The sequence below is a fragment of the Leopardus geoffroyi genome, chromosome E2, assembly GCF_018350155.1.
Source record: "Leopardus geoffroyi isolate Oge1 chromosome E2, O.geoffroyi_Oge1_pat1.0, whole genome shotgun sequence".
Lineage (NCBI taxonomy): Eukaryota > Metazoa > Chordata > Mammalia > Carnivora > Felidae > Leopardus > Leopardus geoffroyi.
In genome coordinates, this window is record NC_059335.1 from 56,795,371 (window position 1) to 56,822,709 (window position 27,339).

At 46.8% G+C, this 27,339-nt stretch overlaps 1 protein-coding gene across 1 annotated transcript in view; it reads left to right on the plus strand.

Moving 5' to 3' along the window:
* The window catches only part of CDH13 (cadherin 13), a 1,038,962-nt gene that overhangs the window by 775,116 nt on the left and 236,507 nt on the right, over positions 1–27,339 (plus strand). The window contains exon 7 of the mRNA XM_045441270.1: positions 13,231–13,409. Coding sequence (XP_045297226.1) covers positions 13,231–13,409 — 179 coding nt within the window. The remainder of the gene's footprint in view (positions 1–13,230; positions 13,410–27,339) is intronic.

Consider the following 27,339-nt stretch of genomic DNA (forward strand, 5'->3'; position numbering starts at 1 on the left):
ATTTTATTTTATTTTTTTAATGTTTATTTGGGGGGGGGCGGGTAGGGGAGGGGCAGAGAGAGAGGAAGACACAGAATCTGAAGCAGCTTCAGGCTTCTGGAGCCTTCCCAACACGGGGCTCGAGCTCACAAACCAGGAGATCATGACCTGAGCTGAGGTCGGACGCTCAGCTGGCTGAGCCACCCAGGCTCCCCCTTGAGTGCAGAATTTTAAAAGTGCCTTTACTTTCAGAGACCTGACATCAGTAATGCGAAGATGGGGTCTCCGAGCCCGGGCACTCTGGGCAGCGGGGGCCACATATTCTTTGTGGCCTGGGGGTGTCCTGGGCATTGCAGGGGGCTTGCTTACTTGCACCCACCGCGGGCAAGTGGTATCACACGCCCTGTCCCAGCTGCACCAGCCAAAAATGTCTCCAGACGCTGCACCGTATCCCTTGAGGGATAAACTCCCGCCCCGCTGAAATCCACTGCTCTAAGGAAAACTGCAATGACTTGTAAAACAATCCCTTAAATTCATTAAACAACAACAACAATACACGATTTCCTTTGGTTTCTTCTAGTATTTTATAGAAATATATTTGAGAAAATATTTGAGAAAAACTCTCGTATTTGAGAGTTTTGCTACCTCGTGCAAATCCAATACAAAGATTTCTTATTACCTTGGAATATTAGGGATAGAGATCCCACTTAACATTGCTGTTTTTGAAGGGTTTTAGGCAGGATGGGATCATTCAGCAGAGTATCCTGTATCCTTTAAAAAAGAGCTGCATAAAAAAGGCATGGTAGGTAAAAAGATGAAACAATTCTTTAAAAGGCTTTTGAGAAAAATACTACCTTAAAATTCTGGATGAGATGATTAATCAAGGCAATAAAGTGAATCATGATAAGAGGCCCCCCAATTTTAGCCACGTGTTACATCTCAAAAACCCGTTTTCTTGCCTAAAATCTGGCCTGCCGCGGCGCAGTTCAGCAGCAATTTGCCAGAAAAGTAGGGCAAAGGTGCCGTGAAGACTGAGCGATGGGCAGGAGGGAGCCGAAGGATTCAAACAAATAATCATAAGGTGGTTTCTGTCGTCACTATCTTTTCATCGGTATAAAAATACCCTCTGACAACAGGTGGGAGACAGCCATCGCTCCACGTGTTACAACGTATTACATATCGGACTGCCAGTTGGTACTTAAAGAACCAGCCTGCTGCAGGGTAAGGTGCATTTGAGCAGGGAAGTCTATCGCACTTCAAACTAAGCCCGTGGTGATTGCAGCTGCATATAGATGCTCGTGGCCGCTATTAAAGGAACGAGCAACTGTCTCAAGTAGAAGGTGTTCGCCTTTGTAAGAACAGGGCTGTCTTCCTGTTTGAAGGTACTTAAACCTGCATCAGGAGTATATACTTTGTGCCAGTTTGATTCTGTTCTCTTCGGGGTGTGGGGTGGAAATCCTTAGTTAACTAACGTGCTCGGTGGTCAGCATATCGGATGATTTAGTGGTGACGTCATTAGGGGGCCCCAAAGCCCAACATTTGGGAAATGGGTTGCATTTTATTGGTTTCTTCGCCTGCACCTGTCCCTGTGTACTTTGGCGCGCCTTCTGAATGTGCTGTTCTGGGTGGTTATTTTAATTTTTTTAAATGTGTATTTATTTTTGAGAGAGAGACAGAGCATGAGCAGGGGAGGAGCAGAGAGAGAGAGGGAGACACAGAATCTGAAGCAGCTTCCAGGCTCCAAGGGGTGAGCACAAAGCCCAATGCAGGGCTCGAACTCACAAACCGCAAAATCATGACCTGAGCTGAAATCAGACGCTTAACTGACTGAGCCACCCAGGCGTCCGTCCCATAGTTGGTTATTTTATTTTATTTTTTTTTTCCAACGTTTATTTATTTTTGGGACAGAGAGAGACAGAACATGAACGGGGGAGGGTCAGAGAGAGAGGGAGACACAGAATCGGAAACAGGCTCCAGGCTCTGAGCCATCAGCCCAGAGCCTGACGCGGGGCTCGAACTCACGGGCCGCGAGATCGTGACCTGGCTGAAGTCGGACGCTTAACCGACTGCGCCACCCAGGCGCCCCGTATAGTTGGTTATTTTAAATGGCAGGTCCCACATCTAAAATAAGCTCTTTTTTTAATTATGTGATATTTTCTAGCTTGTGTGTGATGATCAGTCCGCTTCTATTTCTTGGCCAGTTATCAACTGCTCTAAAATGAGATCTCTCAAAACTTAGGGGCTCAAAACACAACTATTTACTGGTTGGTGATTCTGCGCATCGGGATGGGTTCAGCCGGATGGTTCTCATGTTGGCGGTGCCTGATGTTTGCTCAGGTACGCGTGACTGCCGTCATCTGGAGGCTCAGCTGGGGCTCGATGATCCAGCTTACATGTCTGAGGGTTAGTTAGGGGTGAGGCCAGGGAGCATTAGCTCACAGACATGTGGCCAGAGAGCCCCGATCTCCTCAGATGGCAGCCGGGCTCCTGGAGGACAGGTTCCAGTACACAAGCACTTTCTTGCCTCTGTTTGTCTGTTTCCGCGGCCGAAGGAAGTCACATGGGTAGGCCCAAAGCGATCTTACCTCCTGATAGACTGTCTCTGGATTCAAGACACTTTAGATAAGTGGAAACTGATCTAAATATTTGACAATGCATGAGGCAGTGACTGGATGTTTCTACTTTTCTCTAAAATAATGTCATCTAGCTCTAGGCTAAAGCAACAAAACTCACTCTCTAGGGTGATACTATTTTTTTTTTTTAATTTTTTTTTTCAACGTTTATTTATTTTTGGCACAGAGAGAGACAGAGCATGAACGGGGAAGGGGCAGAGAGAGAGGGAGACACAGAATTGGAAACAGGCTCCAGGCTCTGAGCCATCAGCCCAGAGCCCGACGCGGGGCTCGAACTCACGGACCGCGAGATCGTGACCTGGCTGAAGTCGGACGCTTAACCGACTGTGCCACCCAGGTGCCCCAAGGGTGATACTATTTAATGAAATATATTTATTTGTTTTCTTCCATCTTTACTTCCTGCCTTTATCAGAAGATTCACCGTGGCTGCAAGCAAATGCAAACCAGGCTCCGAACAAGATGGGCTTTTACTTTCCTCTCATTTCTTTCTTGCTCATGTCATCAAAGCCAGAGGGAGGTGTGCTGGGCTCCCCTTGGCGCTCCATGGTCATCAGAGACTCAGGGACTCAGATGCCTTCTGTCTTTCTGCTCTGCCTTCCCATCACATGGCTTCTGTTCGAAGGGCCACCTAATGGTCCAGAATGGTTGCTGAAACTATAGTCACCTCATCTGCAGTACAGGTAGAAGGAAGCAAGGAAAGGGGGCGCCACAAAAGTGCTCGTCTCCCGGTTGAGGTTCCTCAAAAGGACCTCACGCACAGTACTTCTGTTATGTCTCAGTGTCTAAACCTGAGTCCATGGCCAGATTCGCTGCCAGAGATGCTGAGATGTCTAGTACCTGGGCTGGTCAGCAGTGTGGCCAGCTAAAATCAGGAGCGAAGGAAGAATGAGCATTAAGCAGCAACCCATAGTTTGGGCCATTGTCCCTTTCGCAAAGCAGAACTCAGGTCCTGGCTCATGGGATAATTAGCTAGGTGGCCTTCTCAGTCTTCATTTTGTCGCCTGTACAATGGGCTTACCAATATGACATGCCTCCCGTGGTCAGCATAGGATCAAACGTGAAACCTGCATCACATGATGCGATCTCATTGTGTCTCCACTGTCTCCTATGCTGCTGGGTCCTGGGACCACATGAGAGAACTTTCCTGTTCCAAAAGGGGGGTGGAAGGAAGAAGGATGAACTTTCTAGTGGGTCTTCTTAAGTTGTAATTTATCACCAGTGGACACATTGACAGCATTTAGTTCATGTCCTTGGGGAAAAGAATTGGCCACTGGCAGGGCCAAAAGCTGAAAATGGGTGAATCATAACCTGTTTTGTTTGGCCTTCCTTGCCTCACTCAGTGATCTTTTATTTTTAAATTTTTGAACTGGTGTCCAACGCATAAACATTTTGATAGTTTACGTGAAAATTCAAAACCCCATCTTTTCTTGGAAAACCAAAGGGTCTAGCCTCTCCAGACATGCATTTCAGAAATGTGTCAATCACCTTAAGCTAAAAGGCGGCTGACCCTTAGGCAGGATGCAGACCCTCCAGTTTGCCACAGTCCACAGTGCTCCCAGTTGTCTTGAAATCATTCTGCTCATGTTAAGTTACCCATGTGGGCATTGGATGGACATTTGAGCTTCTCCCTCCTGGCCCAGTTCCCTGACCTCACTCTGGGAATGGGGTCAGAGAGTCTCACCGTCAGGGCCGATGGGACCCAGCTGCTGTCAGACGAAAGGCCACAGGCCATTGACATCCTCATCAAAACTGTCATTATCAAGAACGCTGTGGATCTGATGCACAGTACGATCATTATATGCAAAATATGAGAGGAATCAGTTCTGGCAAATGACAGTCCCTAGATAATAGGGGGAAGAGAGGGAAGCCTCCCCCCAAAGAAGCAACCAAGTGACAAAACTAAATCTCCCAGGCTTTGCCTTAGGTCTCTCCCCTTTTGTCCCCTGCTTCTGAGCACGGCTTTCTTTAATAGTCTCCACACCCAGAGCAGAGAGCCAACCTCTCTTTCCTACTCCACCTGCTAGCCCAGTGTTGGAGAGATAAGCAGAAAAACCTAAAGTGAATTATGAGGAGCAGATTCCATTTGGACACCCCCTCAAATGAAGATAAAGCGGGTATGAAATGCTAATGTAGGTCAATGGGAAAATAAGACATTATTTATGATTCATTACGTGGGTGACTTTTCAGGAGTACACGCACTGCAGAACGGGGGCTGCCTCTGCATGCCTATCAAATTGCTGCGGTTATCTTTTGTCCACTAATCACTTGACAGTTTCCCTATTAGTCGCCACGTACGCAGAAACATTGACAAGACCAGAGGAAGCTGATTCACGCGTGCGTGCACTCAACAGAAGTCTCCGGGCTTGCCCGAGGGAAGAAAGGAGTTGTGTCCCTATGAGATTTTAATTAATCCCTGCTTCTGCAGACACTGAGCGCGGGTCCTAGAGCTAGCAAGTGACTGGGTCTCGCAAGGTTTCGCTCATCACCATCACACATAGCACTGCCCCCTCCCCCAGAACTGAGCGGCAAATTGAGGCAGTCAATAAAAATAACAATAAAACTTAACATCTCTCGAGTATTTACCGTCGCCCGGGCATTGAACTTTATATCCGTTAATTTGTACATTCTCGGTGGGGACAATATCACCCCGAGGAGGAGAAAATTGGTGTTTGGGGGGACATTAAAAGTATTGGATATTGCAATGGTTTGCGACCCTCCAAAGGGGTCATAGTACCTGAATAGATATACAGTATATCCATGGCAGGCATGGCAGGTTGGGGTGGAGGGGAGGTCTAAGAAGATTCTGGAAGGGAGGGATAGGTAATAATGAATTTAAAAAAAAGGTTGAGAAATACCGCATTAATACATTCGATGCCTACAAAGCCCATCACGGGAGATACTGTTTTGTAGATGAAGAAGTTAAAGAAGTGAGGGAATTTGTCCAAGGAGGCCCAGCCAGTACGTGGTGAGGGCAGGAGTTAAAGCCACACTTGAGCCCTGCTCTGCTTTGAGTTTGCACACCTGCTTCGCTCACTCTTCACCGTTAAGAACTGTAGGAGAGAGCTGGTTGTGTCCCCTGCGTGGCGGGAAGCAGTCCCACAGCAGCGGGACAGAGTGAGTCCAATGAATGGTCGGGGTCCGTGTGGCTCAAGGCTCGTTCTGCCACAGTTCTCACGTCTGTACTCTGGCAGTCATGTCCAGGAGATGCGTCTATGTCTGAAAGCAAACTCGGCCTGGCAGCGACAAGCTCATTCTGGTTTGCCCGGGACCGTCCTGGAATGGCCCTCGGTCCCGGGGCAAAAGCTGGCTGCTTTGTTGGCATCCCACGTCTGCCATCGCTAGTTGGACGTGTGGAACCAGGGTGCCCAGGACACCTCCAAACTGAGGAGTCTCAAGAGGAGTATAATCTGTTTCAAATTAGCATCACCCTAACTACACATAGCCCCAGATGCTTCTATGCCCCCATCACCTGGATGAGAAAGTTGGGGCACTAAATGTCTCAGGACTTTTCTCGTGACGTGGGAATAGACACGCGAGGAGTAAGTCAGGCAATCCAGCATCCGTGGTCACACCCTGTTTTTAAGCAGCCTTTGCCACACATCTCTTAGGACACTTAGTTACGGAGATTGGTGTCCGGGTGGCATCAGAATGCACTACCCACCTCCTCCTGTGAGGTTGAAGCTTTTTGACGACGTGCCGTTTTGTCACATGCAGGGGGCTCACTTGGTGACATCTGCCATCCCTGGAAAGCAGGCAGTTGCCCCAGCTGGGCTCTCAGAAATCCCGGGCCAGTTACAGATCAGAATGTCCATGTCTCAATAGACTTCTTGCTTATGAGACTGTGGTCTATAAAAAAAAAAAAAAAAAAGGAGTCTGACCATTTTGGTCTGGTGAAGGAGACGTTTTGGGATGAGGTCAAAGAAATTTCAAGAACAGAATCATTTTGTTGCCTGTGGCACAGAGTGAGCCATATTTTAGAGCCTCCCCACCCCATCTGAGGCTAGCTGGCCTTTCGGGGATTTCGAAAGCAGCCCCTCACCACGCCTCACAGGTGTGGCTGCGCTTGAAGTCACAGGGAAGCAAAACTTCAAACACCAGCATGTAAGGTCCTAACACCAGGCGGCACTTTCTTTAATCAGAGACATGCAGCCAAGAGGAAGGGACTGTCTTGGACCAAGTCAAAACAATCATAATCGTTTTTCAGCCTTTCATGTTGGCGGCCATGTCCTTCCACCAACGAAAATGACAGGCTGGCTTGAGACTCTCAACTAGCAGCCTCTAATTCTTTTATTTGCTTTAGAGGGGCTGTTGCTAGTTCATCTGGGAGTGACAGGGTGATTATCATTTATTTTGACACTCAGGAGAATATTATGATGGGGGAGAAGGCAGAAATGTGTTTCAGAGGACCCACACGGGTGTCTATCATATAATTATCTTCCCTCTGCCATCGTGAATCGCACATAGACATGAGATAAGCATGGATGCGGAAGCCTCTGGGCTGATGGAAATGAGTGGGCCCCTCTTCTGAGAGTCCAGGGTGTGGGCTCGGGCAAAGGGTAAGGCGCGGGTGCCCCCCGTGGGCATCGGAGCCACTGTCCTGGTGCCTACCTCCTGAATCCAGTTCCAACGAGAGCCTCCAAGGGCCAAAAATGTATCTACATATTCAGAGGTGGTAGTGAAGCGTGCCTGGCTCTGAAAAATGTGCAGGCAACGTTGTCCACGCTTCTCAGCAACAAGTGCTATATGGCTTCTGGTCAGTGTGAAATAAGACAAAGCTTGAGTGAATTGCAAGAATGAGATTGTCCTCAACATTGATAGAGGACCTCCTGCATGGAGACACTGAGCTTATGAAGATGAACAGAACGCAGTCTGTCCCCTCCGAGAGCTCAAGTTTAGGACCAGGCGGCCCATCACATAAAGATGCTCTTAAAGCGAAGAGGCTCCATCAACAGAGCAGTTAGGGAAACGCTGAGAGTCTGTTCTCTCTTGGAGATTTATGATACACATTTGCTCACTAAAGACAGGAGGCGTCCTCCAGGATAGAAACTTGCGTGACTACGGTTATTGTGTGTTTCCCAAATCGGTTTCTCTGCTGAGCTCATGGAACCAGAGTTCCTTGGATACAGTTCAGGAAATGCTGGTTTATCCAGCCATGGAAGAACTGGAAATATGAAAATCATGAGCCAGCCCCCAGGGGAGGGGCTAGCAAGAGCGGGGTGTTGGACCCATTGGATGGACTGGGACTCAGGATAGAACCTTGATCCCAGAGGAAGATGAGAGTATCACAGCGTAGCCTACAGCATGTGTGTGTGAGTGTGTGTGTGTGTGAGCACACGTGCATGTGTATGTGTTAGTATAAAGCTGTGATCTTTGCAGCAGAAACCCACATCTGCCAGCTAAGACCACAGACACGGTACAAGGGAGAGGGTGAGGCAGGGCAACTCAGAGACGATGGGCAGCTGGGCTCACCGCAGCAGGTACCAGGTTCCGTGGACAGCTCTGTGGTCTGAGGCCATCGCCTACACCCCCACGATGGCTCAGAACCCTGAACAGGTTTGGTAAGAAAAGGCGTCCTCCTCAAAACACTCAAAGGACTTGTACCGAGTCCTTTAATATGGTATCCCACGCGACCTTACAAAGACCAAAGAGGAAAGTGTTACTAATATCTTCTTGTTGCAATTGGGGAAACTGAGGCTTGGGTAGGGCTGAATCACTTGCCCATGTTCACACAGCAAAACTTGAACCTAAACGTCACCCAGGGTCATTTTCATCAATGCTACAAACGTGTTGATGCGACTTAGGACGTGATTCAGTCTCTATGGAGGTGGGTTGCCGACATTAATCCTGTTCTGTACCGGACATCGGGGCTAGGACAAAGGCAGCACCTAAGATCAAGTTCATTTGCTCCCGAACGATTCGTTAAAACAAAAAGCATTTCCTGGGTAAACTTGGGAACATTCCAGTATAACCTTGTGTTAGGCTATGAAATCTGTAACAATAACCACCAAAAAAGACATCATCAGTGAATTTCCTGTTGAAAATTGAAAATCCATGAGCCTCGAGATCTTTTTTCCTTCCCCTCATCCTTTCAGTGGGAGCCGTGACACATGCAAGCCTCACGACTTCACTTTTAGACGTCATTTTGCTCGTTCATCTAGGACTTCGATTAAAAGCACATTAAATAGGGCAAAGACTCCATCAGTCAAGCATTCATTGGACATTAACAAAGTGCACGGCACTGGGTCATACATACTTAACCAGAGACAATTTCCTGTGGAATTGATAGTGTTGAGGCCTCCTTCATGCCTCTGGCCACAAGGAACTCGCTTAGCACGTCCCTGGTGAGTTTATAGGCCTGAAAACTGCCTCTGATTTCTGAAGGGATCCTCATTAAAGTGTCTTGTCCTCCTAGACCAGCGAGGCAAATAAGTGTCACCCATCACACCAGTGTTCCTAGATAGGGAGTGGCTGCCTGGACCAGCAGGTTGAGAAAAGGCCCTGATTCCGTTGTGTGCTTCCATGAGAAACAAAGTCCCAGACCGTTTCCTAATATTTTCCAAAGACAAGGGGCAAGATAAGGTAGGCGCAGAAGCCAAGACTTATTTCTTTTTTTATATATAAAATTTTTTAAATGCTTATTTATTTTTGAGAGAGAGGGCGTGAGCAGGGGAGGGGCAGACAGAGAGGCAGACACAGAATCCGAAGCAGGCTCCAGGGTCTGAGCCATCAGCACAGAGCCCAGTGCAGGGCTCAAACCCACAAACCGTGAGATCATGACCTGAGCCGAAGTCAGACACTTAACCGACTGAGCCACCCAGGCGCCCCCAAGATTTCTCTCTTCTTGCCGTGGACCCTGAAGTTTGCCTTGGGACGATTTCACAAAGAAACAAAGAAGTGCAAAGAAACATGGTAGAGTAGGAAATGTGCCTGATGTATCTGGCCTAATGGCAACACTGAGACGGCTCTAGAAATCCATTCAACCTTAGGGTGATTGGATCCCCTCATTTGCCTGATCAATCAGACCTCATGGCTCATAATCTGATTCTGATTGTGGGGAAAAAGTAAAGTGCTTTGGATGCTTTGAGAAGCACTGTGATAGATGGAAAAAGAAGAACAGGATGGCAGCTGAGCCAGATGAATTTCATGTTTACTTTACGGTTCAATATTTTCCACATGTGAATACTTCTGGGAACGATTGGACAGTACTGCTTTCAACTGTTACCCGTTAGTTCACATTACCCACATTTTGTGGGTCCAGAAGGGGTCAGAATCCACAGGTGGGCCCTATATTCTTAGAAGAGTAAACTACAATGAAAAGATATAGTTTGGCAGGTCGCCCTGAGCCAAATACGATGGCTCACAATCGTCAAGACCCGCAGGTAAATGTGCCTGATTCTGTTCTACCCCATGCTCCTATTGGGCTTGTGAAGTCGATACAGGGAAACCTCACTAAAGTGGAGCAGGGAGGCTGGCAAGGAGAAGGTTGGGAAGAGGAGCGCACCATTCCATATCAATTACAGGAGAATTGTCCAATAGAGACACAACAGAAGAATCACCAACAAGAAAAAATGATCCATTACAGGTCCCGACAAGGAAGGATGTACATTGCATCTAGTTCAAGAAATCGACCACCCCTACAACTCAACCGATGAGTAACTGTCATCACTTTGAACTCTTGCCTTTCTCCAGTGGACTTTCCTCCAATACAACCCCTCCCAACTTCTTCCTTCTTGATAAAATAACATCACTCTCCTTTGTTTGTTGGACTTGCCTATGGCTTTGCAGTAGTTTGCAGGTCCGGAATTGTAATTCTCTGCTATTCCTGAGTAACCCATTTTGCTAGTAGAATAACCGGTTGTTTTATTTTTTAGATTAACAGTATTTATAATTATTCATAATTACGATCTTTTTAGGTTGACACTGAATCACAAAAGTAATACGTTCTCCTTGTAAAAATGATCGAAACGTTATAGGTTGCACCAAAATCTTACCTCCTCATCACCATCCTTAATCCCAATCCCCCTTGTACTTTCCCAGATTTAACTCCTGTTGGGGAGGAAAAGTTTTCCTCTGGCCTTCAAGATTCTTCTGGCTGGTCTAAGAATCAAATTGACATGAGATAGATAAACAGGAGAAAATGGAACAAAAGTTTAACAACCTGTATATGTCCTACATACATGGGAGAGACACAGGCAAATGGAGTCATTGCCTGAAACGGCTGAAGCCATCACCTTGAATACCACCTTCAGCTAAAGATGGGGAGACGTAGGGGGAGAGGGGTGAGTTATGGGAGGTGACGAGGAAAAGTACAGTCAAGGAGGGTAGAGTTGTTATACGGGTTTAAGTCCCTGCCTTCTCCATTGATAAGAGTTTGTCAAGATTTAGAGTCATCCTCCTTTTACTGGTACAGCGAGGGCGATACCAGTAAATGAAGATTTCCCTTACAAACGTAAATGTTCCTTCCAAAAGGTGTAACTTCTTGATTTTCAGAGCTTCTCTTGTGACTGCAGCTTTTTAACAATAACCAGCTTAAAACGATCAATATGCCAAAGAGTCATATCTTGGGTGGCGAGATTTGCTCCCCTTCACCACCATAACCCATGTGAAGTCCACTTTCGTAGACCTTCTGTGCTTTTATGGACATAAACTGTATCTGAAAATATGTATAAAGTATTGTGGCAATTTCTATGTGCAAGCAGGTTCGCAAAAATGATACCATACTATGGGTAACATTCTTCAACCTGATAATTTCACATGGTACTCTTAGAGAGCCTTCCATGTTAGAGCACATTAGACCTCCAACCTTTTTCTGCCCACTACAAATTTTTTCATAGTGTGGGGAATCCCGTCATTTTAGCAAATCCTCTGTTGTTTGGACAGTGAGGTTGTTTGCAAATCTTTCACCATGATGGATAATCCTGCAGTGAACATCCTGCAAGAATGCTTTGTCGACACATGCAAGTGTTTCTTTTTTTTTTTAAGTTCATTTATTTATTTTGAGAGAGAGAGAGAGAGCGCGCGCACGTGAGATAGGGAGAGAGAGAATCCCAAGCAGGCTTCATACTTTTAGCGTGCAGCCTGACACAGGGCTCGATCCCACAAACTGTGAGATCATGACCTGAGCCGAAATCAAGAGTCAGACCCTTAACCAAGTGAGCCACCCAGACGCCCCCCCCCCATGCAAATATTTCTTGACAATAGATGCCAAATGGATAAATATTTTTATTTATTTATTTATTTATTTATTTATTTATTTATTTATTTATAATATGAAGTTTATTGTCAAATTTCTGCTCCTCCCAACAGGTACCCTCCTCAATACCCATCACCTACCCTCCCCTCCCTCCCACCCTCCCATCAACCCTCGGTTCTCAGTTTTTAAGGGTCTCTTATGTTGTGGCTCCCTCCCTCTCTAACCTTTTTTTTTTTCCTTCCCCTCCTCCACGGTCTTCTGTTAAGTTTCTCAGGATCCACATAAGAGTGAAAACACATGGTATCGGTCTTTCTCTGTATGACTTATTTCACTTAGCATCACACTCTCCAGTTCCATCCACGTTGCTACAAAAGGCCAGATTTCATTCTTTCCCATTGCCACGTAGTATTCCATTGTGTGTATAAACCACAGGTTCTTTATCCATTCATCGGCTGATGGACATTTAGGCTCTTTCCATAATTTGGCTCTTGTTGAAAGTGCTGCTATCAACATTGGGGTCCAAGTGCCCCTATGCATCAGCACTCCTGTATCCCTTGGGTAAATTCCTAGTAGTGCTGTTGCTGGGTCATAGGGTAGATCTAACTCGTTGCTGCTCCAAAGTCCTCCAACGTGGCGAACACCAATTCTGCGTCTCAGCTGTGTATGAGCCAGCCTGGTGTCGCACATCCTTACCAACCTTTGCCGTGATCCTCCTCTATCCCTATGTTGTCTTCGTCTCTGAACCGCCTATGACAGTGTGGCTGCCATATAGTGGGGGGCTGAAATAACGTTTGGTCACGTTCCCTTTAACCGGAACATCTTTTCCCACTGAAGACCCTCTCCTTCGTGTGGCTTACACCTACTCATTCCTTAGGCGCCTGCACTGGAACCTTTCCTGGACCCCGGGCTAGATGAAGTTGTTCTCTTATGTATTCATAATGCTGTCTCTCAATGCACTTGTGACGGTTCGCTATTTTTTTAATCTGCTGTCCCTCTTACTGACCCCCGACCTGGTGGACACCAGAGAATGCCTTTCCTCACCTCTGTTTCCTCATCACCCAGCCCAGAGCCCCACATGTAATCGGCATTTAATAAGAGCTTTTAAAATAAAGGCCATTGTCATGCAGCCACATTCACAATTGAACGAAAGCCCGTGAAAATAAACAGCATATCAGCAGAAGGAAAAATTAAGCTGTCAGTCTGCTGAACGGCAAAGATTTCTTTTCTTTATTTCAGGTCTTTTAATGTGACCAGAGAGAGTCAAAGAAAAGCAAAAACACAACACGGTTCTGGAAATGCTTTCCTTTTTAATGTGGAAAGTGACTGGTGCATCAGTCTCTGACGATTGCTGGGGCAGGGGGTCTCTGCCCATCGCTGTCCCCTGAGTGACCGTCTCCTGCCCTTCTCCCCTGCCCCCCCCCTTAGGGACCACAGTGATGCGGATGACAGCCTTTGATGCCGATGACCCGGCCACAGATAATGCCCTTCTGCGGTACAATATCCGTCAGCAGACGCCTGACAAGCCGTCTCCAAACATGTTCTACATCGATCCTGAAAAAGGGGACATCGTCACCGTCGTGTCACCTGCCTTGCTGGACCGAGAGGTGAGCTGAAAGGCACACATCTTTTTTCATGAGAAGCAAACGCGGCTCCCACAGGGGCGATGCCATACGGCTTCAGGCAAAGGCACTTTATGTGGAGAGGTGGAAATGAGGTGCTTACACGTGGTTGGTTGAGGGGGGGGAATCCGTAAAGGGAAATGAGACATCATATGAACCAAAACCACACACTCTAAAAGGCCACACACGTCCTTGGAATTATTTGTATTCCTTCCACCCGATGCCTCAGTTTCCTCATGAAGCACTTACTCATGAGTCCTCATAATGGGACTCTATCCTTACCCACCTTCCAGAGGAAGGGGATGGGACAAAGGAGGGAAGGGCAGGCAGGGAGGTAGGAGAGGGACAAAGAGGAAGGAGGTGGCTTTGCCCGAGATCAAAGAGTCAGGTGGCTTGGACTTCTCTTCTTTCCCAAACCCTCTGTCACTGTGTCCCCCCGGAACCCCTCTCTCCTGCTTCACCCTTAGGCTGTCGCTGGGAACCGTCACCCATCACGTAGGTCACATGTCACACACAGGCGACCCAGGGAACTCGGCCAGTCCACACCCTTGCTCTTTGGTTTTACCTAGGCTGCTTTCAGGTTTTCACGTTAGTGGCCGTGTCAAAATATTTAGATTTCATATTTATTTTTCAAAATTTCCAACTTCCAGCCTTCCTGAAAATCACAAATTCTGAAAGTTTCCACACGTGGACAGTCGGTTACATCAGACGTGGCAGTCAGATGGAGCTGGTGGTCTCAGTCCCGTGGATGTGGGGTGTGGGCTCCTGCCCAGCTCACGCCCCCCGACATGTGCCCCCTGGTCCCGGCCCCCCCTCTTGAGTCACATGTCCCTCTGTAGCTCCCCACAGGCTCCCCTCAGTAGGAGAGACTCCTGGCCCGTCAAACACAGCATATTCAGCCAACTTAGGGACTCGCCTCTGTCCCCCACCACCTCCACCCGCCCCAGATCTCCCATCCTGGAATTCTTTGTTGCCAACATGGCATCATCCCACAGACTTTCCACAAGCAGCACGTGCCCCACAGAAACTGCTGGGTTTTCGGAATGGGCTCTGTGCATTTCCTTGGGTCAGAAATGCCTTCTTTCCTTTCTGCTTTTCCACACTGTAGCTTCTGCCCAGAATCTGGGTTCGAGCCACTGTCTTTAAGTCAGTTAAGCATCCAACTTCGGCTCAGGTCGTGATCTCACGTTTGTGGGTTCCAGCCCCTCGAAGGGCTTTGCGCTGGCTGCATGGAGCCTGATTGGGATTCTGTGGCTCCCTCTCTTTCTCTCCCTCCCCCACTCACACACTGTGTGTGTCTCTCTCTCTCTGTCTCTCCCTCCCTCTCAAAAATAAATAAACATTAAAAAACAATTAAAAAAAAAAAGAATACCCCTTCCTCTGGGTCTAGAGTACTGCCCAACACAGTAGCCACTAGTCCTGTGCAGTTATTTAAATTTTCATTTGCATTCATTGAAATGAAAATGTAAAAATGCATCAGCCGGGACAGGTATGGAATCTTGTCACCGTCACAGAAAGTTCTGGTGGCCTCGACTGTAAACTTAACAGAGAGCAGATGCTGCGATCCTCTGCGTGTCTTAGCCCCGCTGCTCCAAGCACAGTTGGAGCACCGCTAACAATCTTCATTATACGTCTTTTGCGGTACAGGCAAGAATGCGTTGCAAAGGAAGATTTTGCCCTTCGGGGGTGGGAATCAGTAGCTAGGAAGAGAATTTACTGGAAGGGAGGGAGAGGATGAGATCTTCATTGAAACTGTGGCTGTCACTTGGAAAATGTAATCGTTACTAGTTAAAAGTAGGAAAACGGTGGGGGGTAAGTCCTGTCTCCCTTCCCTTTCCAGCCCTCCATGTTTTTATGACTGCTCGATTCATTGTCTTCCTCAGAGGCAAGGAATGACTTTCCTCCTCTGTCTATTCCCTGCCCAGCATGCATGTGCACGCGCGTGTGGACACACACACACACGCACGCACGCACCAGCTTTCCCATAACCCTAATTCTCCCAAAGACACTTGCAGATTTTTGCAAGGCATAGATGCAATGCAGTGATTTCCGCAGCTCAGCGTCTGTTTTTACTGACAGAAAACGTGTTGTAAGTCTCTATTTATAAACCAAAGTGATAATATAGTGGATTCTTCCATTTTTAAGGTTTATCGGGGGGCCAGATGTGTTTTAAGCTCATGATCTCTTCATTTGGGTTTTTGTTAACTTGCAATAAATACGCAATTATGGGAGGTGAATGAAGCGTTTCTAGCCATGATGCATAAACAGCTCCCCCCCCAAAAGATAGACACAGTTTAACTGAAATTGGAAAATCAGTGAAAATGAATGAAGAGTGTCACTTCTCTGTGAGGGTTTCCAGAGTTCACTGCTGACCCAGGCAACATCAGTGCAATCTGAAGGAAAGAAACGTCCCCAAATGTAGGCAAGCCTTGACTATTCACTGTTGCTGCGGTAAGCTTCTCCCCGGCAAGTTTGCTGAAAGGGTAAAACGTGACTCCACGTTGCTCGTTTTTAAAGGGACAGGACTTGCACATGGCACTTGTAAGCTCACTGCCCCTTTCCTGGATCACGTGCCTACGACGGGCCCCTCCAGCAGGGCTGGAGAATTGTTTGTCATTATTTCTGGACAACTTCTGAGTAGGCATCCTGTCTCGGGTGTGGTTTTAAAGTCTACTGCTGGACCATCCGAGCAGAACATTTAAAATGTTTATGCACTGGGGCACCGGGGCGGCTCAGTCAGTTAAGCGTCCGACTCTTGATTTGGGCCCAGGTCGTGATCTCTCAGCTCCCAAGTTCGAGCCCCTCATCGGGCTTTGCACAGATCCCGCTTGGGATTCTTCCTGTCTCCCTGCCTTTCTCCCGCTTGTGCTCTCCCTGTCTCTCAAAATAAATAAATAAAAACTTTTTTAAAAAAATTTAAAAATATGGGGTGCCTGGGTGGCTGAGTCGGTTAAGCCTCCGACTTCGGCTCAAGTCATGATCTCGTGGTCCATGAGTTCGAGCCCCGCGTCCGGTCTGTGCTGACGGCTCAGAGCCTGGAGCCTGTTTCAGATTCTGTGTCTCCCTCTCTCTCTGACTCTCCCCCGTTCATGCTCTCTCTCTGTCTCAAAAATAAACAAACATTAAAAAAAAATTAAAAATAGGACATTTATGCACTATTCATTTTTAAGAAAATATTCCACTGGGACCCCTGCAATACGGTGAATGTAAACAAATGGGTCGGGGACTTCGAAAGTTGGGGCCTCTGAGACGATACAAATGGTTTGGTCCTGTTTGGGCCCCACCTGCTTGGGCTTAGAGGATCTGGAAGGCCGCCGGCTCTGGCATCATGAGCTCAGCTGATACGATGTAAATTTTCCCTTCGTTTTTCCATTTAGTACCTTTCCTTTACTGTGTACGGCCCCAAGGAGGACCCTGGCAGGTGACACAAGACTCCAGGGAGGCAGCGGGCACTGTTTTCTTTGAACCTGCCTTTCCCATATTTACTTTGTCCTGAAGCGTGTCGATGACGACAGCCAAGGGCGCCGATAAATTATCTTTAATGTCACCGTCTCAGTCACTGCGTTTTCTTCCCACCACTGCTCCTCAGGATGTCTCCAGTGGGGCCACCTGAGTCAGGTGCCCTCACTGATCTGCCCCCATCCATACTCTGAGGCGGGAAGGGATTGTGCCCATCTTCTTCCATGACACATTCCCAGTCCTTAGCACATGACAGATGCCCAACAAATATTTACTGAGCAGTAAAGGGAAGGAAGGGCAGGAGGGAAGGGAAGCAGGCTCAGAGTGAGTAGCATCTCTATGTGTGCAGGCTGCTGTCTGGCAGGGTCCTTGCCTTTCATTTCCCGCTGCATGTGGGGCCGTGTGGCCTCTGGACCCTCAGTGCATGCACAGAGCTGGGAGTGAGACCGCCTGTCGCTCACTGGCTTTGGGTCAGGCGAAGATGCTAGAAGGAAGCTCACCTGCTGTCTCCATCTTCTGAGGCCCCATAACTGACCGTCTCCTTTTCCTCCTAACTGTGTCAGGCAGCTGACTGGGCTTCCCATTCGGGGGGCCACCACTGCTGAATAGATGCCATTGGGCTTGGTGGGTTTTTTCCACTTGGTCCCCAAATGGGGACAAGTGGAGTCAACTGTGACAGAGTTTCTCAAAGTTTTCTGAGGAGCCTTAGGAATCTCAGGGCTCCAGGGCCACCTGGGCAGCTCAGTCAGTTGAGTGTCCGACTCCTGATTTCGGCTCAGGTCACGATCCCGGGGTCGTGGGATCGAGCCCCAGGTCTGGCTCTGTGCTGATGCCCACTTAAAACTCTTTCTCTTCCCCTTTGCCCCTCTCCCGACTCGCTTTCTCTAAAGTAAAATAAAATAATTAAAGAAAACAAATTTTTTTAAAGAAAGAATTCACAGTGCTTCAGCAGAAGCCTAGAGCCATAAAATCAGGGTCTCAGGAGGTAGAACAGTCATCGGTAGTTTAAAAGAATAATCCCAGGTGATCCAAATGTGCGACAAGTTGAGGAGTCCCTGCCTTTGGAGACCATGTTTCAGTGTGGTTGCTGACCCCGTAATGTAAACTGAGCATGTTTGTTTCCCTGGATGGCTGTAACAATGTACCACAAGCCAGGTGGCTTAAAACGACACACATTTCTTCTCTCACGACTCTCGAGGCCAGAAGTCTCAAACCAGCGTGTTGGTGGGGCCAGGCTCCCTCTGAAGTCTCCAGGGGAGGATCCTCTCTTGCCTCTTCCAGCTTCTGGTGGTTCCCAGCCATCTTTAGTGTTCCTGGACTTGTAGACACACCCTTCCAACCTCAACCTTCATCTTACACGCCCTCCTTCTGACTGTGTGCTTTCTCATGGTCTTGCCTCTGTGCCTACGTGGGTCTTCTTATAAGACACCAGTCACGTCGGATTAGGACCTCCCTTAATGACCTCATCTTCATTTGGTTGTATTTGCAAAGACCCTCCTTCCAAATGAGGCCATGTTCACAGGTACGAGGGGTTAGGACTTAAACGTATCTTTTTAGGGGACATAATTCAATCCGTAACGGTGAGTTAATTGGCCTCTCCTTGCCTTAGTTATTCATCAGTGGAGTGGGAATAATAGCCCCTGCGTTAAATGAGTTCGTGAGGATCAAATGTGCTAAAACACATAAAGCGCATTGTCTATTCTCAATACAAGCTGCCATAACTATCATTATTCATTGTCGTAGTAAATTGTAAACGTGGGTAGTGAGTTCCCCGTTGAGGGATGTCTTCAGACAGACTGCCCTTGGTAGGATGGCATACAAGGGATTCAGTTCATCAGTAAAGGTTAGATCCTTGATGTGTGTTCTGCCCTTGAGACTGTAGTTATTGAAAACATTTATTGAATATCTTCAAGATACAACGTGCCTTGCAGGATGCTGCCCGGGAGACTCACTCTCCTACCTGGCCAGCTGTGGGACCTTGGGCAAATCATTGACCCTCTCTGGGCCTATTTCCTCATCAGGAATGACTGTGATCATGACCTCTGCACACCACTCTCTCACGGCTTCAAGGTGTGCATCCCTTCCTCTAGTCTTGCAAACAGCGAACACAGTTATTACATGTGTCACACCTCCTGTGGCTGCCGATCACCCAGGCTCCAGTTCCCTCAGCCTCTGCCGAGACCTTGACTATTGTTTCTACCCCCCATGTTGCCAATACAAAAAGACTCTTTCCAAATTGTGCAGGACAGATTCGCTGTGTTCTGGGAGTCAGGCCTCTTCACCTTTCCTGATGCTGGGCCGGGTTCTGTGGCCATCCCTTAGATTCACAGCTGGATTGTGAGAGCAGGTGCAGTGACCACTTACTGCCCTTCTGTTTTCATAAGCTCAGCATTAATAGACATCAAATTTTACTTGGAAACTCGGTGCGTTTTCCAGTGCAAGGTCCTCTGATTGCTTTTTCTGAAACCATATGGGAATATAAACTACCTGAAGAAGGAGATCTTGGATCTTTGTCCCATCTCTGTATTCTCACTGCCAAATTTAAGAGCCAGATAAATAATAGGCACTCAGCAAAGATTTGTTGGATGGATGGGTTGATGGATGGATGGCCTGTGTTCCTTCACTCTGTATGTATGAGTAAATAGTTTACAGATGATCTTAGAATTTCCTGCAAGATCTACCGCCCTAGCATGGGTATACAAACAGAGGAAATGATTTTGTTTTAGTTGAGAGCCTCATCTCGCCCTTGTGTAATCATCCAGTAATCGAATCTACTCACTTTCACCTACCTTGTGTCAGGACTGCACTAGGCTCTAAGAAATACCTTGGCGAATGGGATGGGCGTGAGGATGTGTGTGTCTTGCTTAAATGTTTGGGGAAACGTTTAGAGAAAATAAGAGCCATATATCCTACTAAACGAAATTGGGTTCATCTGGGGCACTGTTTTATTCTTTTCCATAACCACACTCAGCCCCTCGTTCTGACAGCTCTGTCTATGTTTTTAAACTATGTCTGGCTGCGCTACAAAATAAAATCAGATAAAGGTCCCTAACGTTTGATAAATGGTTTATTTAGTTGATCATCTTGGCTGGGAGACCGAAATTCATCAGCTGAAATCTGCCAACTTTTCTGAACATGGCCACAATTTGAAACCACTCAGAGTAGCTAATGGTCAGTTTGGGGGCTCTGTTTGTCTTTTTGGTTCCTTCCTTCTCCTCCTCGTCTTTTTTCTTTTTTTTTTTTTTTTAATGTTTTATTTATTTTTGAGATAGAGACAGAGCATGAGCAGGGGAGGGGCAGAGAGAGAGAGGGAGACACAGAATCCGAAGCAGTCTCCGAGCTGTCAGCACAGAGCCGAATGCGGGGCTCAAAGTCACAAACCGCAAAATCACGACCTGAGCCGAAGTCAGACGCTTCACCGACTGAGTCACCCAGGCACCCCTCTTTTTTTCTTCTTTTTTTAACAAATAGAGACATTTTCCTAAAGAGGCCCTTGAAATTCGATCTTAACACTTGCATTGTGAGAGTATCATTAAGTCTTTTTAAGGGGTTTGAGCACTTTTCTATCTTTATTTGAATTCACCTTCGACTTAATATGTATTGTCCTCTAGATAATCTAAGGAAACTGGTAGTCTACCCATTAAGAATGTACATCCAATAAGAGATATGAGGCCTGTGAATGTAATTTATTTTCTATTTTCAGCTGGTAAAGGACTTTCTGAAACTTTGTAATGCCCCCAATTTTTAGGCCAAATGGGAAAACAGAGAATTTCCTTCCTTCTTTCCATGGCAAGTGTCACATAAGACTTCTTTTTAGATTTATGTGCATGTATTCGCTATGAGAGATTCAGGAGTCCTTGATCATGTCAGGGAAAACTGACGAAGGTTAGAGGGAGCATCATAGGGAAAATGGTCAATTGACATTGGGCGTGTGGCTGTGCATCTGAGGAGAACGCAGATGTGTTGAGTCCAGGTGACCCAAGTTAAAATATTGTCACGTAGGCCGCATCTCCCGAAACATAGTAAAGAAATCTGTGAAAATGATGGTATCGAGTCAAGCTGCCCGAAAATAAAGGAATAATCCTAAGGGGTAGCATTTTCTTCCTTGCCTTGAATGAAAGAAAAAAATAGCCATCACACTCTCAGTAAAATAAATGTTTTCAGCCGGCTCTGATCTCATGCTAATACTTTTCTCATTATCATCATGTTTAAAACATTGGCAGTAATTATACACAATTCAATCACACTGTCAAGAATATTCTCTTTCTTTATTTCGGTGGGCGGGACCAGAATTATTCAGATAGCGGCATTCCTCCCCATTTTTGTGAGCTATTTACTCATAAATATTTTTGTTGGGATAATTTTCTCCAGTTTTTTTTTTTCTTATCACTTGCTGCTGAGAAAATGGGGAAGGGGAGTAGATGTAAATAAATTGTCTTATTATTTTTAAAATAACACATTATCCTTGCAAATGAAACACAGATGGTGAACCACCCTATGTGAATCACACTTGCTCTGTTGTGTCAGCAAATAAAGTGGAATGGGATGTTGACGAGGCATGATGCTAACTGAGCCCTGGGGTCTGAGATTCAGTCGCCAGCCGGTCGGCGTCCTGATGATGGCAGGGGGTTTGGAGACGGGGAGTCGGCGCCCTCCCTGGTGAACTTCTGCACTTGCCCGCTCTGGATCAATTCTAGCAGGAGACTGTGGAGAGTCTCCACTGTGTTGGTGCCCCTAACCGTTTCCCCCATCCTCCGAGGTTGGCCCATCCAGCCATGAGAGCAGGGGCGGTCTCTAGTCACCTGGCTGAAACCTGGTCTGAGTCATGGGTCAAGGGCACGGGAGCCGGCTTCAGACTCTATGGATTCGTAGACTACTCGTACCTCTTACCAGCTGTGAGAAGCTGGCAGGTCAGTTAGCCTCTCTAAACCTTGGTTCTTGATCTGCTACTCATGAGGATGATCATAATTTCACCTCACAGGCTTATCAGGAAGATGAAGTTAGAGGGGCGCCTGGGTGTCTCAGTCGGTTAAGATCCAACTCGATCTCAGCTCACGTCTTGGTTCATGAGTTCGAACCCCATGTCTGGCTTTGTGCTGACAGTGCAAGGCCTGCTTGGGAGTCTCTCTCTCTCCCCCTCTCTCTGCCCCTTCCCCTCTTTCACTTTCTCTCTCTCTGTCTCTCTCTCTCTCTCTCTCTCTCTCACACACACACACACACACACACACAGAGTAAATAAATAAACCTTAAAAAAAAAAAAGGAAGATTAAATAAGATATGTCAAGCACTTAGCACCCTGTAAATGTCAGTGGATATTAGTTATTTTCATGATGGACAATGAGATTGAAGAAGAAGCGTGGAGGTGGGATTTTCTTCCTCTGGCAGGGAGTCCACTTACTTTCCGGCCACACGGCAGAGAATCTGGCAGCCTTATAAAGTTCCACGAAACACCGAGGTAATCCACCTACCGAAATCCAGACATGAATGTCGACGCATGTGTATCGAGCGCCCATCAGAGTGTCTTGCTGAATCCATGATGGGCTGCCAGATACCACGGACGCAGAGGTCAAGCTGCCTGGTGATAAAGTAAAGCAGACCTACCAGCAGCAAACACACAGGGAGATGTGCTGTTTGAACTGAGCCTCAACGCATGGATGGAAAGCCGCAGCCAAGGAGCTGAGGGAAGGGCATCCCGGGGATGGGAACAGCATGGGCAAAGGCTTGACACGTTCATACATGACTTGAAGAGAGGCAGGGAGCTGAGGGTGTCCTAGGGAGATACCGGATGAGGGCAGGGAGTTGGCACAAGATTGTAGAGGGCTTCGAATGTCATCCTAAGGATTATGGATGTGTCCTCACGTAAACGCAATGCCACCAACCGTATTTAAACATTAAACACTGCTCTGTTAAACGTGGTGCCCTCGGAGCTGTAACTCGGAGGAAGAGCTGGTGAGCGGGAGGGGAGACCATCAGTAAAGCAGACGCATTTTGGAGGCAGCTCAAGAATGCTTGGTAAATGATGAGTAGCTGATTCATGGATTTCTAGCCTTCTCAAGGGGAGAGACAAGGAGCTACCACTTGAACCTAAATTCCGCAGGTTGTTAATAAATGAATAAACACCAGCCTACTTCGTATCTCTGTTCTTGTGTGTCTTAGAGCATTAGACAATCAGTAGCTGCTCAGCACATATTGAATCAAGAGACACTTAAGGTGTGTCATTAAGACAGATTCATCTTTTTGTGTTTGACGAATGTGTAATTCTCTAAGCTTTATCTTCTTCTCTGTGTCTCTTTTTTTTTTTTTTTTTTTTGTATGGTAAAAATAACTTAAAATGCAGGGTGATGATGAGTTTAGAGTGCTTCTGTTTTTCCATCATTTTAAATCTCTCCATCTTACTTTATGTGAAGTACTCTAAAAACTGAAGAACTTTTTCTTTTTTGGGAAAAGTTCTTTTAGAGAATGTAGCTTTCTCCTTATCAGCCAAGAACTATGATTAGCACAGAAAGGCACGTTTTACTTCACTGACACATTTTCCAGTTATCGTACTCAAATCACATCGCTCTCAATCCCATTCCTGTTCACAGTCCCAGTTGGAGAGATACACCCCAGTTTTGGAAGAATGTCGAGTTAGGGGCGCCTGCATGGCTGAGTCAGTTGAGTGGCCAACTTTTGACGTCAGCTCAGGTCATGATCCCAGGGCTGTGGGATTGAGCCCCGCTTTGGGGCTGGAGCCCGCTGGAGCTGGAGCCCGCTGAGGATTCTCTCTCTCTCCCTCTACCCCTCCCCTGCTTGCGCGCACATTCTCTCTTCTCTCTATTTCTCCCAAATTGGAAGGAAGGAAGGGAGGGAGGGACCCAGGAAGAAGGGAAAGTTGTCTCATTCTCTTGTGGCTTTGAACTGGTGGAGAAGACAGGAGGCGCTTTGCTCTTGCCATATTGAGACCCGTCGTTTAAGGGAAAAGGCGTTGATGGAAAGTCTTTGGAAAGCAGCTCGTTCAATCCTGCTCTTACTGTGCCTGGCCCCTAGTTGGGACCTGAGTGGTTAGGGCCGCTATGTTCTGCTTCCGCTGCAAAGCATTTTCAGGGAAGGTGAGCGGGAGGCTTGGATTAAGGCAAGCTAGCGATAGAGCGTTTCAAGACACGATGGTGTCTCAAAAGGCCTGGGACCCACATTTCTCTCACTTGTGTTTTCAGGGAGACCTCTCATTTGCTGCACGTTTGCCATAGGATAAAAGCTTATTGATAGTATAATTCAGTGTTCTGAAGGCATGGCCAGCTTTACTGGCTATATGGCATTAGGATGTCACATTCAACAATGAAGGAGCTTCAAACTATAGGAACACCCGCCAAGTTAGAGGTTGGAAACGTTCTCTTGAAGGGCCAGACGGTAAATACTGTAGGTTTTGGGGACCAAGAGGTAAGACTGAGAATATATGTAAGTACATCTATACCCATGTAAAATATAATCATTGAAAAATATAAAAAACATTTTTTGCTCACAAGCCACCGAAAAACAGACAGCTGGCTGACTTGGGCCCACGGGCCATCGTTGGCCAGCCCTGAGCTATTACACTGCCCGTGAAAATGGTCCAATTAGTAGTAACTTCAGCTACTGGTTGTCGAGTGTATTCGTGCATATGTATCCGAGGTCCACTCTCAAAACACCAAATCACACTTACTAATCAGGGGGTGGGATCCTAGGGACAGGAACTAGGTCATGAATGATGGGTCTGATTTCATTTTTCTTGGCCCAGCAGTCCCATTTCCCCGTGATTAAGAAACAGATCATTTCAGACACTTGTTAATTAATTCCAAACTGAAAATTTGGTTACGATAATTACAACAACTAGTTCAATGCAAAAATAGCAAAACAAGGGGCTCCTGGGCGGCTCCGTGGGCTAAGCGTCGGACTCTCGGTGTCAGTTCAGATCACGATCTCACTGCGCGTGAGACTGAGCCCTGCATCGGGCCCTGCTTGGGATTTTCTCTCAATTCCTCTTGCTCTGCCCCTCCCCCACACTTGCTCTCTTTTTCTCTTTCTCAAAATAAGTAAATAAGCTTAAAAGATAATGGTAAAGCAAAGTGCTGTCTAGACACAGACTAAACACGGCTGAAACCACTTCCAATGACCGTCTTTGTCACATCAGAGCCCCAAGAGTAGGGAAGAGCACGATGGAAAGGAGCCAGAAGCAAGGGGGGTGGTGAGGCCTTCTGAGACGGGGAGCCCTTCTTTGAACTGAGTGGGTACAGAGTTGGGGACAGCTGATGTCACTGAGATGTGAGCCTATATCAGCCTCTCCCTAAAGCTCATACATTCCCCGCCCCCCGCCCCCGCCACTAGATGAATCAGTATTATTGATTATTTGGATGGTACCTTCACAGAGGAAATAGATTTTGAAATTCTTTTCAACACAGGAAAGCAAACCACAGTGAAGTTTTGAAGTAACTTTTGTTTTGATTGGGCTATGGGTCTTTGAGGCCCAGCAGGGAGCCTTCTGGTTCTGAGCTCAGGTGGCTCCTAGAAATTTGGTAGAAAGTGGCTCTGAGAAAAGGCTCTTTCCTGCCCTAGTGTGGACATACAAATCAGTCCAATTCATTTGGTGGCTGTTTTGGAAATAAGAATCAAATGGATTTTAAAAATGCCTCTGGGGGCCCCTGGGGGACTCAGTCAGTTAAGCATTCTGACCCTTGATTTCAACTGAGGTCATGATGTCCGTGGTTTGTGAGTTTGAGCCCTGCATCAGGCTCTGTACTGGGGGTGCAGAGCCTGCTCAGAATTCTCTCTCTCTCTCTCTCTCTCTCTCTGCCCCTCTACCATTTGCACTCTCTCTCTCTCTCAAAATAAATAAATAAGCACTTTTTCAAAATGCCCCTATATGGGGCGCCTGGAGGCTCAGTCAGTTGAGCATCCGACTTCAGCTCAGGTCGTGTTCTCAGTTTGTGAGTTGGAGCCCTGCGTTGGGCTCCGTGCTGACAGCTCAGAGCCTGGAGCCTGCTTCGGATTCTGTGTCTCCTTTGCTCTCTTCCCCTCCCCCTCTCACACCCTGTGTCTCTCTCAAAAATAAATTTAAAAAATTTATAAAAAATGCCCCTGTATTCTTTGACACAACAATTCACATAATCAGATATGTGTACACGCATCCACCCATGGAAGTTTCACTGGATCTTTATCTAAAGAACCAAACTAAGTGTCGAGCCACTGGATCTGTTCAATAAATTGTGCCATATTCCTACACTGAGATTCCACTAAATCACGTAAAATGAGGTGGCACAAGAATATATAATGATATGGAAAGATGTTCACCGTGTATTAACAAGCAGTTTGCAAAACACCACCTAAGCTGGGATTCTTTTTGTTGTTTTTATTCTTTTTTTTGTTTATATATGTACATCGCCTTATTCTGCTCAGGCTGTTGTAACAAAATACCATTGATTGGCAGAGGCTTAAACAATAGAAATTCATTTCTCATAGGTCTGGAGACTGATGGCTCCCTTCTCACTGCGTCTTCCCACGCAGGAAAGGAAACTCCCATAGCCTTCTTATAAGGATATTGGCCACATCATGAGTGTCCCACCTTCCTGTCCTCGTCCTCATCTAATTATCTCCCAAAGGCCCCACTTCCCAAGAGCACCCTCTTGGCGGTTAGGGCTCCCACGTATGCATTTTAGAGGGACAGAAATAGTCAGTAACATAGGTCATCATGGTCTATGACATGAAAGGGTTTGTGTGAACGTGTTTGGACTCGTCCTTTTAGGATCTGAATTTTCTGAGAGTGCAGTGTCTGAGGTGACAGCCTCATATCTAGGCAGCCTGAGTTCAAATCCGAGCCCCGTGTCACTCCAGCTCTGTGATGCTGGGAACGTTGGTAGCTTGAACCACTGGTAACCATAATTCTGATTGCCATGTCATCAAATATTCTTCCACATCAAGGTTCACGCTTCCCAGAGGGCCCCATTGTAGGAAAGTAGCACAATACAGAGAGCAAAACCCTTTTGGTTTGATGTGTGCCTCAGTTTCTTCCTCTGTAAAATGGGAACCATAATGTGCCTCCCTCACAGGGTTGTTGTAAGAATTAAAGGAATCAATACAAGCACAGGTGTGGGGGAGCTTTTGGGTTTTTCCGTATTTTCTAATTTGGGTGCAGGGACCACGTACTGTCTCAGTAATGAAAATACAGTTCTGGTCTTCATCTTGAAAAGCAGTTACATCTTGGATCCTGAGGGCAAGGGGATTCCGGGTTAGGATGCCACAGTGTGATGGATCAAGGGTCAGCAGGACTGTCACCTTCAACTTGAGACTGGTTTCTACCTGAGCCAGTTTTTAAGGAATTTTGTTTATTTTTGTTTAATTTTGTTAACGTTTATTCATTTTTGAGAGACATAGCACAAGCAGGGGCGGGGCAGAGAGAAAGAGAGAGACCCAGAATCCAAGGCAGGCTCCAGGCTCCGAGCTGTCA